Source organism: Tinamus guttatus, unplaced genomic scaffold (assembly GCF_059628265.1).
Source record: "Tinamus guttatus ecotype Peru unplaced genomic scaffold, ASM5962826v1 Tinamus_guttatus_pri_ptg000510l, whole genome shotgun sequence".
NCBI lineage: Eukaryota > Metazoa > Chordata > Aves > Tinamiformes > Tinamidae > Tinamus > Tinamus guttatus.
Window position 1 is genome coordinate 518,837 of NW_028289044.1, and position 13,157 is coordinate 531,993.

The following is a 13,157-nucleotide window of genomic DNA, read 5'->3' on the forward strand; positions in this document are numbered from 1 at the left end:
CGCCCACGCGCGCGCTTCCACCTCCCGTGTCCGCCCTTCGGCGGCCGGGGGCCGCGCGGACACCGGGGGCAGCTGCGGCTGCCTGCTCGTAGCTCCAGACCCTGCGTGGCCCCGCGGGACACGCCGCCAGCCTCGGCCACCCCCACGGCCACCCGCACCCCGCGGGCAGGGGAGCCGCGCGGCGGGGCCCGGCGGGGGGTCGCCGCGAGGCCACAACGGCGGCCGCGCTCGCGCTTCCCGCCTGGCCGCCGCCCGAGGGGCCCGGCCGGGGCGGGCAGCGCGGCGGGGCCGCCCGTCCTCGCTTCACCTCGGCGCCGCGGGGCGGGGGAGCGGGGGCGGCTGCTTCCCCCCCCGGCGGGGCCGCGTGATCTCGTGTGTCAGGAAGCGCCGCGCCGCCCCCGCCGCGCCCACCCGGATGCGGCGGGAAGGGGGGGAGGCGGCGCTGGCGCGGGCGCGCGCGGTGACTCAGGCCGGCCGCGGCGGGTCGCGCACACGCCGCGCTGACACGCGCGCCACGCCGCGGCGCAGCCGCCGATCACGCGCGGGCGGCGCGCGCCCATTGGCCGCCGCCGCACACACCTTTGGCGCCGATTGGCCGCGGGCGGCGGCCGCGCCCGCCCCCCGCGCGGGGCCGGCGGAGCCGCCACCTGAATGGGGAGCCGCGAACAAAAAGGGGGGGATAGAGGCGGCGCGCGGAGAGCGCCCGGCCGGCCGGTGAGTCCCGGAGCCGGGGCCCCCTGGGAGCCGTGGCGGGAGAGGCGCGGGGCATCCCCGGGGAAGGAGGGAGGGGTGGATGGAGAGAAAGGTGCCGGGGATGAGCGGGGAGTCCCACGGGGGCAGAGCGCGCTGGGGCGCAGCGGGGCTGAAGGAGGCGCCGCAGCGGGACGAGCCGGCGCGGTGGGGCCAGCGCGAGTGGGAGCCCGCGCGTGGGGGCGCGGCGCCCGAGACGAGCCCGCGCGTGGGGGCGCGGCTGCGGGACGAGCCCGCGCGTGGGGGAGCAGCCCCCGAGACGAGCCCGCGCGTGGGGGCGCGGCCGCCGGGACGAGCCGCACAGAACCGGCCGCAGAGGGAGGGAAAGGGAAAACCGCTGGGAGCCCCGTGGCGCGGGCGGCAGCGCGGGCGTCTGGGCGCGCTGCGCCCGGCGGCGGCGGCTCCGGGGATGAAGGGCGCGGAACCGCAGCGCGGGCAGGGGAGCCGGGGGCCCCCGCGGCGGGGGCAGAGCACCGCTCCGCGCCGAGACGCTGCCCCCCGCCCGTCCCTGCCCTCCGCGGCGGCTTCCCCCGGCGCCGCCGCCCGCCCCGCGCGGGGCGGAGCGCGGCCGCCGCCGTCGCGCTCCCTTCCTGCCGCCGCCCCCGCGGGCGGGAAGTGGGTGAGAGGTCGCGGCGCGGCCCCGCGCGCAGCCCCCGCTCACGCGCTGCTCGCATGGCGCCCGCCGCCGGCCAATGGGAGCCGCCGCGGCCCGGCCCCCGCAGCCAATGGGGGCGCGCGGGGGCGGCCGGCGGGGTGCGCCGAGGTGAGCGTGGCGCGCGCCCAGCGCCGGCGGCCGCCCCCGCCCCCTCCCCCTCCGCGCGCGGGGGCGGCGGCAGCGGGAACCGCCAACCGCCCTCCCGCCTTTCCCTTCCCTTCCCTGCCCTTCCCTGCCCGCCGCGTTACTCAGCGGGGCGGCCCCGCCGCGCCCGGGGGCGGTGCTCGGGAACGCGGCTCCCCCGGGCCGGGCCGGGCGCCCCCTGCGCCGCGGGGAGTCACTGTGTTTTTGTCCAAGGCTCCGTGAGGAGGAACTCGGAGGCCCTCGGCGCTTGCGGCAGATACCGAGTAGCTCAAAATGCTTGGGAGTAAAGGCGGCTCCTTCTGTGCGAAGGAGCTTTACCGGTTGTGTGAATAATCTGAATAATAGATGGCCAGATTTTCTTCCCAAATTTAATAAAAATATTAAATAATGAGTAAAGGGGACAGGAAAGTTCAGGCATACCAAACGTGATCAGGAGTATGAGCATTGTACAGATTGCATTGTTCCTTTTTTATTATTATTATTTGTGATGTTGCTGGACAACAGTGAAATGTTGAAACCTGGGCTAAAGCTCAAAACTTTTTTCCCCCTCTCCCCGTCTAACTCAAACAGGATAAAGAAATGGAAATGATGACTGAGAAGCAGAGAGATGCCAGGTATTTCTGGAACAACACCCCTGAAAAAGGTGACTATGAGGCTGTAGAAGCCCTTATATCTATGAGTTGCAACTGGAAATCAGACTTCAAAAAATATGTAGATATGAGACCTATTACTCCAGCGTCTGATATGTCGGAAGAGAGCGATGAGACTCTGCTTCCCGGAGCAGCAGACTTCGGCGCGATTCCAGCCTTTGTAAGTCCTCATACCGCACGTGTGTCTGTAGCAGTCAGCACGGCAATCAATACGCTGGTAACGATATCCCCTCCCCGCTTGTCCTTCTTTCCCTGCGCAGTGCCTGACTCCGCCGTACAGCCCTTCGGATTTTGAGATGTCCCAGGCGATGCAGCCGCCGGCCGCGGCGCAGGGCCAGGAGGGCGCGCGGCCCCCGCGCCGCGAGGCCCAGGGCTCCCCGGCGGCGCCCAGGCCCCCCAAGGCGCAGGCGACCAGCGTGATCCGGCACACGGCCGACGCGCAGCTCTGCGAGCGCGCAGCGCGCCCCGTGAGGACGGCCAGCGTGCTCAAGTACCCGGACGGCGGCCCCCGGGGGCCGAGGAACGAGCAGAGCCCCGAGGCGGGACGCGCGGCTCGTTCGGCCGCGGCGCCCGGCGCTGCGGGTCGGGACAGCAGCGAGTTGCCGCCTGCGGAAGGAAAAGCCGCGGAGGCAGCGGTGGGTCCTGTGACGGCAAAGCCTGCGCTCAGCAGGGCCGAAGCCGCTTCTGGAGCAGAGCAGCAGTCGGCAGCGGTGGCGCCTCCGTGCCCTGTCGGAGCGAGCGGAGCCCCCGCCGTGCCCGTGCTCTGCCAGATGGTGCCCCTGCCCGGCAGCAGCCCCGTGGTGACGGCGGTGGTGCCCAGCGCGGCGCCCAGCCAGCCGTCAGCCCTGTGCCAGCCCATGGTGCTCATGGGCGCTCCGGTGCCCAAAGGCGCCGTTATGTTTGTGGTGCCCCAGCCCGTGGTGCAGAACACCAAGGCGCCCGTCATCAGTCCCAACGGCACGAGACTCTCTCCCATCGCCCCTGCTCCTGGCTTCGTTCCATCTGCAGCAAAAGTTGCCCACCCGGTTGATTCCTCAAGAATAAGAAGTCACGTTTGCAACTACCCGGATGTGGGAAAACCTACTTCAAGAGCTCCCACCTGAAGGCCCATGTCAGGACACACACAGGTTGGTCGCCGCTGCTGGGCGTTGACAGCTCACGTTGAGGGTTGCTCTCTCGGGTTCCGGAGGTTACTGCATTTCTTCATGGAATGGGTTATGAGGCAGCAGGGCAGTGTTTTTTCTAGTGCACGTTGGCCCGCAGCCCTGTCTGCGACAGGGAGCTCCCAGAGGGGAAGCTGGTCCGGCACTTTTTGTGCTGGGTGCCCTCACATGTCAGGAGGCGCTCGGCAGCCTCTCCCAAAAGCAGTGGGGGAAAGGCCTTGTCCAAATGGATGTGCTTTTCCTTAGGTGCTTGCTAGACATCTCCACAAGGCTACCTTTCAGTGGATTTCAGTGGAAGGAGATTGTCTTAGGAAAGAATTTAAGTCTCCATTCCAAATTATTCCTGTGTTGGTTATTTTAGAGTAATTTCAGCCTTTAACTGCAGTAGCAGAAGGAATCGTGTGCTTTCACACTGGCTTACAGCTGCTTAGAGGTGGCACTAATGTAATGTAAGGGGACAGATTGCATTCAAGGAGGTCATTTTGGTAACGCTAATTCATGATCATCTACAGTACGTGTACAGCTGAGGGCTGTTTCGAGACATAAAGAAGGTTTTAAATTCTTTTCTTTTGTTTATTTTTCCCCTCCGCCAGAAGATGTTTAACCATTTGTGCCACCTAGCTTTAACAGCGTGTTTATATCCAAGTATACAGCTTTTCATATTGTGTATCCATACATTTATATATAGTTAGATATATCAATAGAAATAACCTTCATGCAGATTTTGCTCCAGCTGTTGTCATAGAAACTTTCAAGTAAAAGTCAAGGGTCGAGGCAGGAGTACCGGTGCTGAGCGCTCACGATTTCTCCCGTTCCTCTCCCCCGCAGGAGAAAAGCCCTTCAGCTGCAGCTGGAAAGGCTGCGAGCGGCGCTTCGCGCGCTCCGATGAACTGTCCCGCCACCGCCGCACGCACACGGGCGAGAAGAAGTTCGCGTGCCCCATGTGCGAGCGGCGCTTCATGCGCAGCGACCACCTCACGAAGCACGCGCGGCGCCACTTGTCCGCCAAGAAGCTGCCCAGCTGGCAGATGGAAGTGAGCAAGCTCAGCGACGTCGCCGCGCCGCCCGCCCAGTGACAGCCCGCGCCGCTGAGCCGGCGGCGGCGACTGCCGCCCCGGAGCGCGCCGGTTCGAAAATAGGCTTTTGCTGCAGGTCTGTGGTTCCCGGTGGCGGCTGCGGAGGGCACTGCTGCAGAGAGGCGGAGGCGGGTTGTGCTCGGCCGCCCGGAGACCCGGCGGCGCCTGCGGGGAGGGCGAGTGGCTTTTGCACTGGGAAGGAGAGCGAAAGTGAAGGTGCTAGAGCAGAGCGCCCGCCGTGCGCGTCTGGAACTTTGCAAACTGTGCACGTACACTGCGATTGATGGAGCGCAGGCGTCGCTGAAGGTCGGCTGCTGCTGCTCGAGACCGGCTCAGATGCTAAATCCCAGCTGCGGGTCTCCAGTAGGACACAGTTAGAGATGCAGCAGTGTGCGGGTGCACGTGTAGGAGCCGGGGAGGCGCCTGGGGAAGATGATCTGACCCAGTTTTCCTACTTTTGTCACCTCCTCTTCGTAAGATTGTCCCCTCTCCCCACCCCCCCCCCCGAGTTTTCAGGCCCAGGCATTGGTGCCAAACTCAGGGATTGAGGCCCCCCTCCTTCCTAGGGTGCCAAGTATCAAGTGTGCCAGGTTATCCTGTTATTGGAGGGGCTTTAGGGCTGCCCTCTGGGCAGCCGGAGAGTGGAGAAAGTTTCCAAATCCTCTTCAGCTTTGTTGTAATATGTTCCCAGCTTCGTTTGAAAGCTTTGTGATCAGTACAATCGGTTTTGCTTAGGCATCGTGTGATGCTCCTGCTTTTGTTACCTCTGGGCTCCTTTAAACCTTCTCAAAATTCTATATCACTGCATTTTTCATACACAGATACAGTGCACTTTTAGTTAAAGAAATGTAACTGTAAGCTACTTGGGCTGATGAAGAGCAAAACAATCTCAGACTTCTTGATGTGATGTTAATTCTTTGAAAGACGGTTTGAAAAGGAGGTGGAATATGGATGTATTATGTATTGTATTAAATTAGAAAGTCAAGTGATTTGGAAAGTAAAATGAGGCTGTAGAGACACCAACCCTGATTTAAAACTAGATTTTGTGGTAAATAAGGCATCACCTTTCACTATTTTTATTATATTACATTGAAGACACATATCAAAGTGAGCAGTTTGAAAATAGTGTATTAGATATGCTCTTTTGTGACTACTTAAAAGATTTGCACATTTCTTATGTTGTACTTTATACTTTGTTTACAATAAAACAGTTTTCTTTAATATGGACCCCTTTTTTTAAATCTTCACCCCCCCCACTTTTCTTTGCAGCAGAACTCGATCAGGATTATTTGCTTGCCTGGCAAATCACCTCAACACCAGGGTAGTGTCTCAGCACCTGTTTATGACCAGGGAGACTCTCATTCTCACGGCTTCACCGTGTCCCTGCCGTCCTTTGCCCCCGACTTGGCGCAGTGGGAGTTACTTGGAAGTGTTTCCGTGGGTTCCGCACGTCCCCGTGCCCTGCAGGGCTTCCTGCGCCGTGGGGCCGCGCGGCTGCTGCGTCACCGCGGTCCCGCCTCGGCGTGGGGCGCTCCTACCCTTCCCTGCGCAACGGGGAGCCCGAGTCATGGCGCTTCCCCCTCCTTCCAGGAGGGAAGGCGACCTCGTAGCCTCCCGAGGCTGCACGTAGTCTCCGACTTCCCAAGCGAGGGCTGCAGCCCCTCTGTTGTGGGAATGGGGAGGGAGCTCCTGCGCCGTGCGCACCTCTGCTGCCGTGTGCTCCGCCGGCGCTTCCCGAGCGCCACGGCCTGGTCGGCAGCAGGGAGCTGCGCCGGCCTCCGGCTCGGTGGAGACGGGCGCAGGGCGCTCACCGTGCGGGGACCATCGCGCTGCTGCCTAAAGAAACCTGGGCTGGAAAATCCCGGCGCGAGGCCCCCAGCGGTGCCCGCCCTCGTGCTGCGCAGCAGCTGCAGCTTAGGGCGACAAGAGCCAGAGGAGCATCCTCTCAGCCTTGCCTCGACTAGGGAATTCAGCAGTGTGGATCAGGCACCGGAAACTTCTTGTGCTTAAATGCAGCAAATGTCACATACGCTGCCCCTGCGCCCTGCTGCATTTCTAGTGCTCGTCACGGAGCCGGAGCAGCAGGAGGAAGGCCTGAGCAGCACCCGAACCTCCAGCCTCTCTCCAAACTCCCTAAGGACAGAAGTGAAGAGTTGGCAATGCAGGCGGCCCTTCATGAGGACTAATATATGCAAAGCAATTAATTTATCCCAGCATGTGCACGTGCATTCCGATCCCTCGTGCTGTCGGTGTATCCAAACGTCCCGCACGGAGCCCACGTCGGGCAGGTGCAGCGCTGTACAGCTCCCAAAACAGGAACGTCTTCTGTCTCGGGTAAAGACGCTAGGTCAAAGCTTCAGGTAAGGCAGGTCCATTAAAGCCGGTGAATCAATGGCAATTAAACACCCACGGAGCAGAGCGAAGCGTTGGGCGGCAGCGCTCCGCACAGCGTGCGGTGCTAGAATGGTTCGCCAGAGAGCGACTCCCAGGATCCAAGGCAGTTCTGTGAGCAAAATGCAGTAAAAATTCTCACTTTAAGTGCAGAATTTAACAGTGAGGACATGCACCTTTGATTGCTTCCAGCTGTGGACAGAACCATAATTGTCAATCTACCTCACTCACTGTTTTTTTAATGTTTAACCATAGAAGCAAACACTGGAAATTAAACAACTTATTCAAGTGCTTAATCCAAGTTTAATCTGGAAAAAAGTAGTTGAAATCTGGGACGGTATTAGCTACCTTTTTATTGCTGAGTTTGTTGTGCAATCAGATTTTGTTGCATGGTAGGAAACCTCTGTAGCAAATGGCCTCAAAATTATTTTGCAGCTTCTCCAGGTTTCTGCGAGGAATTATGTTCCCCTTTCTCTTCCCTTTGAAGCACATGTGCCCCTCTGATTTTATCCTCCTGCCTGGGATCTCGGGGACATGAAGATGGAGCCCAGCACTCCCAGAAATGGCCCTCGCTGGAGGGCAGGGAGTCACCAACCCTCTGATTGCTTGTGCAGCTTCGGGCTGTCCTGGGAGCCTCGCGATGAGCTGCGAGGTGGCACAGGATGGGACAGGAGGTGGGTGCCTGGGCCCAGGGGCAGGCCCCCTACCCCAGGACATGTTTGGGGCTCTGGCTCCGGTTATCCCCCCTGCACAAAGTGCTGTGGGTGACGGCATCGGGAGCCCCCGGCCAGCGCGGGGACCTCAGGGTGCGTGTGGTGACGGTGCTGCCGTTGCTGCTTGAGGGGTGTCCAAGTGCTCCGAGGTGCTCAGAGGACACCAGAGAAAACACCCCCTCCCCCTTGTGCCTCCAGGAGTGGTAATTTCGATTCCTGCAGACGGTTGGTGGGAGGCTCGGATGCTATGGAGTGAACTAAGACGTGTTTAAAGGAAGAGGAGGCCCGCGGCGGGCCGGGCGCCGCGGTGCAGACGTGGCGCGGGCGCCGGGGCGGGCGCGCACCAGCAGCTGGCCCGGGGCTCGCGCGCCACATGCGCCGCGCACGGTGTCCCCGGCAGCGCCCGCGCCGACTGTAAATAGATGATTCATTCGTCTGCTTTGGCAACAAACCTCCATCGCCAGGGAAACACTCGCAAGCTGTCAGGAAAGCTGCAACGCGAAAGCGGGTCAGGAGAGGCGGCGAGCGGGTGAACACGTGTGTTATGGGCTCGCGCTACCTGCTGCTCTGCATGGTGGGTTTGGTGTGAGGGGAAAAGCACCTGAGGACAGAGGGGTTAATCCTCAGGCAGAACAAATACCCTGGGATGTGTCTTGTGAAGCACATAGTATAGTTCAGCGCCTGCATGCAGTCTTTTCCAGGGATATTTTGGTCTGGAACGCATTCTGTTTTCGCTGGAAGAAGGCGTGATACTTGAGCAATGGGAAGTCGAGAGCAGAGCCCTTCACTATCCGCCCTAGCTCAGGGCAGCGCCCGGGCTAAACTCGCTGATGTTGCTATACTTGTTGTGGTACAAACCAAGCAATAAACACGTACAATGCATTAAATGATTCGGAGTCTTCACTGGGATGGCACTCTCCTGAGCAAGTCAGAGCACTTTCCCTGGGAGAAGAATTTTGCTGTTTCCCCAGCTTCGCTTCATTCTGGGGGTCTTCAGGAGATGGGGGGTACTAGCAGGGCAACGACTTCTGCAATAAACCACGTTGGCGCCCTCAGGGTGCCCTGCGCAGCTCCCGGGCGCTGCACGTCCCCGGTTTCCTTGGCCTCCCCTCTCTGCCCGCCTCGCCTCCCGACACTTGCAACGCAGCCAAGAGGCGCTAGCGGTTGTCAAGTCTGTTCTCCAAAACCTCCACCAACTTATCATTTCATTAACGCAGCCTGGGCTGGGATCCATCACGTTGTCAGCATTTAATTGTGAATCCCGGGATCTCTGACGTGAGCGCCGCATGACTGGCGCTTGGCACTCACTGCAGGCAGAAATCGCAGGCTTTTGGAACACGTTGGCTGGGGAGACGGGGCTTTTAATGTTTAATTGCTTGCTTGGCAGCTGAAAAACACAACCACTGCCTCCCCGAACCACAGGGGAAAATGGGGAGTATTGCAGGCAGCCTGACTGGAATTGAAGAAAACAATATGCAAAGGACCCTTTACAATATGCAAAGGACCCAAAAAGTCAGAATTTCCATTTTCTCTGAGCATCTGTCCCAGCTCCTTAGTGGCGTTGTTTACGGTGTGCAGCAGGAGCAGTCATGAAATAAAAAGATGTTGAGAAGCAGCTGTAAAGGGCAATGCACTGGCCTAGTTCATGCTGCATGCATCCTGCACAGATGCATTTTAGCAATAATCTTTGTAGCCATGGAATAGCAGGAAGTGTTTTCAGTGTTTCCATGGGAAAACCTCCAAAGCAGCTAGTTGTGACGCTGCAGCTGGTGGATTCTTCTCCACTTCTGCAAGGGACTTTTCAATGCCCCATTCCAGCGAAGCCACAAGTCCAATGAGTCTACGATGAGTCACCAGGCCAGGAAAAAAGCTGCAGGAAGACCGGACTATTTATAAAATGCAGAAGAAAGAAAGGAAACACATTCTAGATGCAGAATCTAGATTCTATTCGCCCATCCAAGGCGACAGTCCTTAGAAGGAGAAACTCCCAGGAAGGAGGGAAGAGCTGCTGCCAGGACGTGCGTGCCGGGTCGTATTCACCCACCTTTCGTGGGCCTAAATGTTCTGTGGTGCCTCGTGGCCGCTCGGAGGAGGAGGACGCCCTCCGCGGCCCCATGGAAGCCCTGTGGTTCCCTCTCGCGCAGAGGCCTCACCATGTCTCTGCCGAACTAGCGCGGCCCACGCGCCTGTGGGCCCCGAGTTGGTCCCCACGGGTCCCGAGGAGGAGCCGGGGGTGGGAAGGTAGCGATTTGCTCTTTAGGCCTAGACCGCCGCCTCGGATCGGCGCCTGGGGCTTTTCCTGGAGACCCGGCTTGGGGATGGCGGCTCTGCTGCGCGCCCTGTGCTGGACACTGCAGCGGGTGGGATTTCTATACACAACCAGTGACATTTAATACACTTGAGAGTGTCATAAAGTGCTGACGCTGGGGAAGACAGAGGCTGGATCTCTCGTGATCACAGGGTAGTTCCTCTTGACTCAGTGCACACAAGGCCGAGGCTGCTCCGCTCGCGCCTGGTGCTGCCCACACACCGTTTCAGGCTCCGAGCAGCCACGGGGAAGCGCTGTGAGCTGCGTGACAGCTCCTCACGCAGGGAGTCCTCAAAGCCATCACCCGAATCGGCGCTTTTCTGGGGAGAAAGCAAAGGGATGCCCATGGGAATACAGCCTGGAGCGCTGAAGTTAACAGGATTGCCTGCCCTTCTTACCCGCCACCTCTGAAAAAAAAAGGCGAGCAATCCACATGAGCTTCAAATGCTGCTAATACGTAAGAAAGAAACCCAAACACAAATCTTTGCCTCCTGTGAAGGTATTTCAGTAGTTTTTGCTGCTGTCGTAATCTGAGGCCCTGCAGAAGCGGGGATGGATGCAGTTTTGCAGCAGGCCCTGGGCAGGGTGACGTGTCCCGCCACGCATGTGCAGCAGCATCCTGGAGCAATCACCGCGGATCGAGCAGTTCTGACACCAGTGCACGCTTTAATCGCACTGAAAAATGCTGTTTTCCCAAATGGCTTATGTGAATAAAAGTCACCACTGCAATGGGGAATCAATTTTTTTTTTGTATTCTTCACTGCAGCCTGTTTCTTTCTCCTTATTTTTTTGATAACAGGCAGATTTAATCCCCCATCCTCTTCCCATTGCTTTGCCACCGGGAATCTGACCTGTGCCTGGCGGAAGCTGGGAGCTTTGAAACGCTGCGTCACATTTTAAAGTTTAGACAAACACTGATATTTGCCGTGGCAACTGCAGCACAAGCAGCCCTGAGCACATCTTTCGCTTAGAGCAAGAGACCTAACTACAGAGCAGTTTTTTAACCAGCTGCTGAGCTGCAGATGAGATACCCTATGGCACTTCTTAGCTGAGAGGTGAACACCACTGTCCCACAGGTTCATTTACCTCAAAAAAAAAAAAAAAAGAATGCCTGTTTTTGTGCCACCAAATAAGTTATTTTTCACTGCCTCTTTTGACAGACCTGTGGTGCACCCACGAGCAGCACTGCCTCAATCCAGAGCCTGCTGGTGAGTAGAGCACAGCCGGCTACCACGTTTGCACGGAGCGAGTGGAAGGAACGTGCTGGATATAATGTCAGATTGGTTAAAAGTGACTCCAGTTTGACTGTGCTAAGGGCTTGGGTGTGAGGGGAAGGGGCTAGAGCACATGTGAGCAATGTGCACACAAGGCAGCCTTAGGGCTTTACCTGTGGCCACCTGCAGCTGCGGTGAGGGGTGTTTGGCCGGGTCCTGTTCTGTGGCTCCGTCCGATGCAGCAAAACGGCCTGTGGGCATTGGCTGGATGTGACCTGGCAGTCTGCAAAAGGACAAGTTACTGCTTTGCAAGGGGGGCAGTCAGTGCAAAGACCTCTCCCGAGACGTCCCACGTTGCTCCGTGGCCGCCGGCACCTGGAGATCACAGTCAGCCCAGGCCCCCTCTTCCCCAAAGGCACCCAGTGCATTTGCTCAGACCTGGGGACTCTGCAGTGTTCAAGTGAGCAGCCACTGAGGGCTGGGCTGCCCAAAGAATGAATTTCCCAAGGGCTGCCAGGCAGCGAGCGCAGCAGCTCTGGTGACTGGTGCCGGAGCCCCGTTTCCCCATCATTTACTTATTGATGGGCCGCGGTGGGAAGTTCATCCACGCCTCCCTGCTCTCATTACAGCCCCATTTCTAAGGAGACCTTGGGAAACTCTCCTAACTCGAAGGCCCCAGGAAGAAAATTAAATCCCTTTTCTTCTTTTCTCCCTGCTGCTTCCTTCAGACAAAAGGTGCTATTCACACGGGGAGCTTTACACACTGACATAACCCGCACAGGGGAACCAGCACGGCCTGAGCCAGCTCATGTTTCACAGAAAAACATATAGTGGCTCCTTTTTCTTCTTTTTAATATCCAAAATAGTTTGGTTTTGCCCTGACATTTTATTCAGAACAAGTACTTACACACCTCCCACCTAAGAGGGCCTGGAAGGGACAACTATTTTACATGATGGAATAAGACACATGAGATGTCTTCTGAGGCCTTGTAGATCTGCCTTTGGAGACGCAGCTTTCAGCAGTTTGCTATTTTGAATTCAGGATTAAGACAGAATGTGCTTGTGTTCCCCGGTGGAGACTGACAGCTACTCTGAATTTGGGTGGGAACGGGGAAGGAGGGGAGATCTCCCAGACATGTTAATGCTCTGCAGAGGTGGCTCACAGTGTTGGAGAACTCGGTTCCCTGGGTCTAAAAACTGAGGAAATGATGGCGCTGCCTGTAACTCGGCTTTGCTCCCTAACGAGGGGATTTTAAATGAGCTTTGTGCAAAAAGTCAACACAGGGCATGTTTTCCTTTTGTTGCTCTCATCCGCCACTCTACTCGAGCGTGCTGGCATCCCGCTCGCATTCCTCGAGCTGACTCAGGCTCCTGGGAGGGAGAGGCCGGGAGGGACAGGCGGGAGCTCAGCTTTCCCGGGCTCGGAAACGCGGAGCAGCCCACACTCATGCAAGGACCAGAGCCGAAGGTCATCTCCAAGATGTAGGGCTGGACAACACCCTTTCCTGTCCATCGTTCAGCTTAGAGGAGTGTAAGACAAGAGTTGTTATCCAGAGATTGTTTTTCTTGTGTCTGTTCTTCTGTTCTCCCCTTTCGGAATTGTGAAATCCGAGCTCTTCCAGCAGGGAGCTGAGGACTTCTGACAGGAACATCTGCATGTCCCCTGCATAGTGCCATGGGGAGGATGGGACGAGGATGCCCGTGGAGAAGTGAACAGAGGACAGCGAGTGAGGCAAGAGCAGCTGCTCTTGGACAGGGAAAGCTGCTGTTTGCAGCTTCTAGAGCAGCACCTGCAGCCAAGCAGGTCTTCAGGAGAGGGAGGTGGGAGTTGCATGTTGGCAAAGCCAACCAGAGGGGTGGCAAACACCAGTGCTTTCTGTTTCATTTCTCTGCAGAGGCCGAGAGGGACATCTGTCTCACACAGTGTCTCTGCAGAGCAGGTCACAGCTGCAACTGCTTCTGCCTCTGCATTAGGCCCCATGAGCTGTCGTAGAGAGACAAAATATTGTTTATCACGTCTTACTGGAAAGGGCTTCTCCTTAGCACGCAGAGCTCCTCCTATATCCCTGAGTGTGATGTTTGGATGTGTGGCA

The 13,157-nt window shown here is 58.2% G+C and overlaps 1 protein-coding gene across 1 annotated transcript; it reads left to right on the forward strand.

Annotated features, from left to right (window-relative positions):
- Nucleotides 1-613: 613 nt before the first annotated feature.
- KLF10 (KLF transcription factor 10) lies at nucleotides 614-4,449 on the forward strand. The gene is given in 5 exon segments (XM_088533654.1): nucleotides 614-714; nucleotides 2,120-2,359; nucleotides 2,460-3,264; nucleotides 3,267-3,326; nucleotides 4,191-4,449. Coding segments are annotated over 5 exon segments (1,416 nt in total). The 5' UTR covers nucleotides 614-651; the 3' UTR covers nucleotides 4,439-4,449.
- Nucleotides 4,450-13,157: the final 8,708 nt, after the last annotated feature.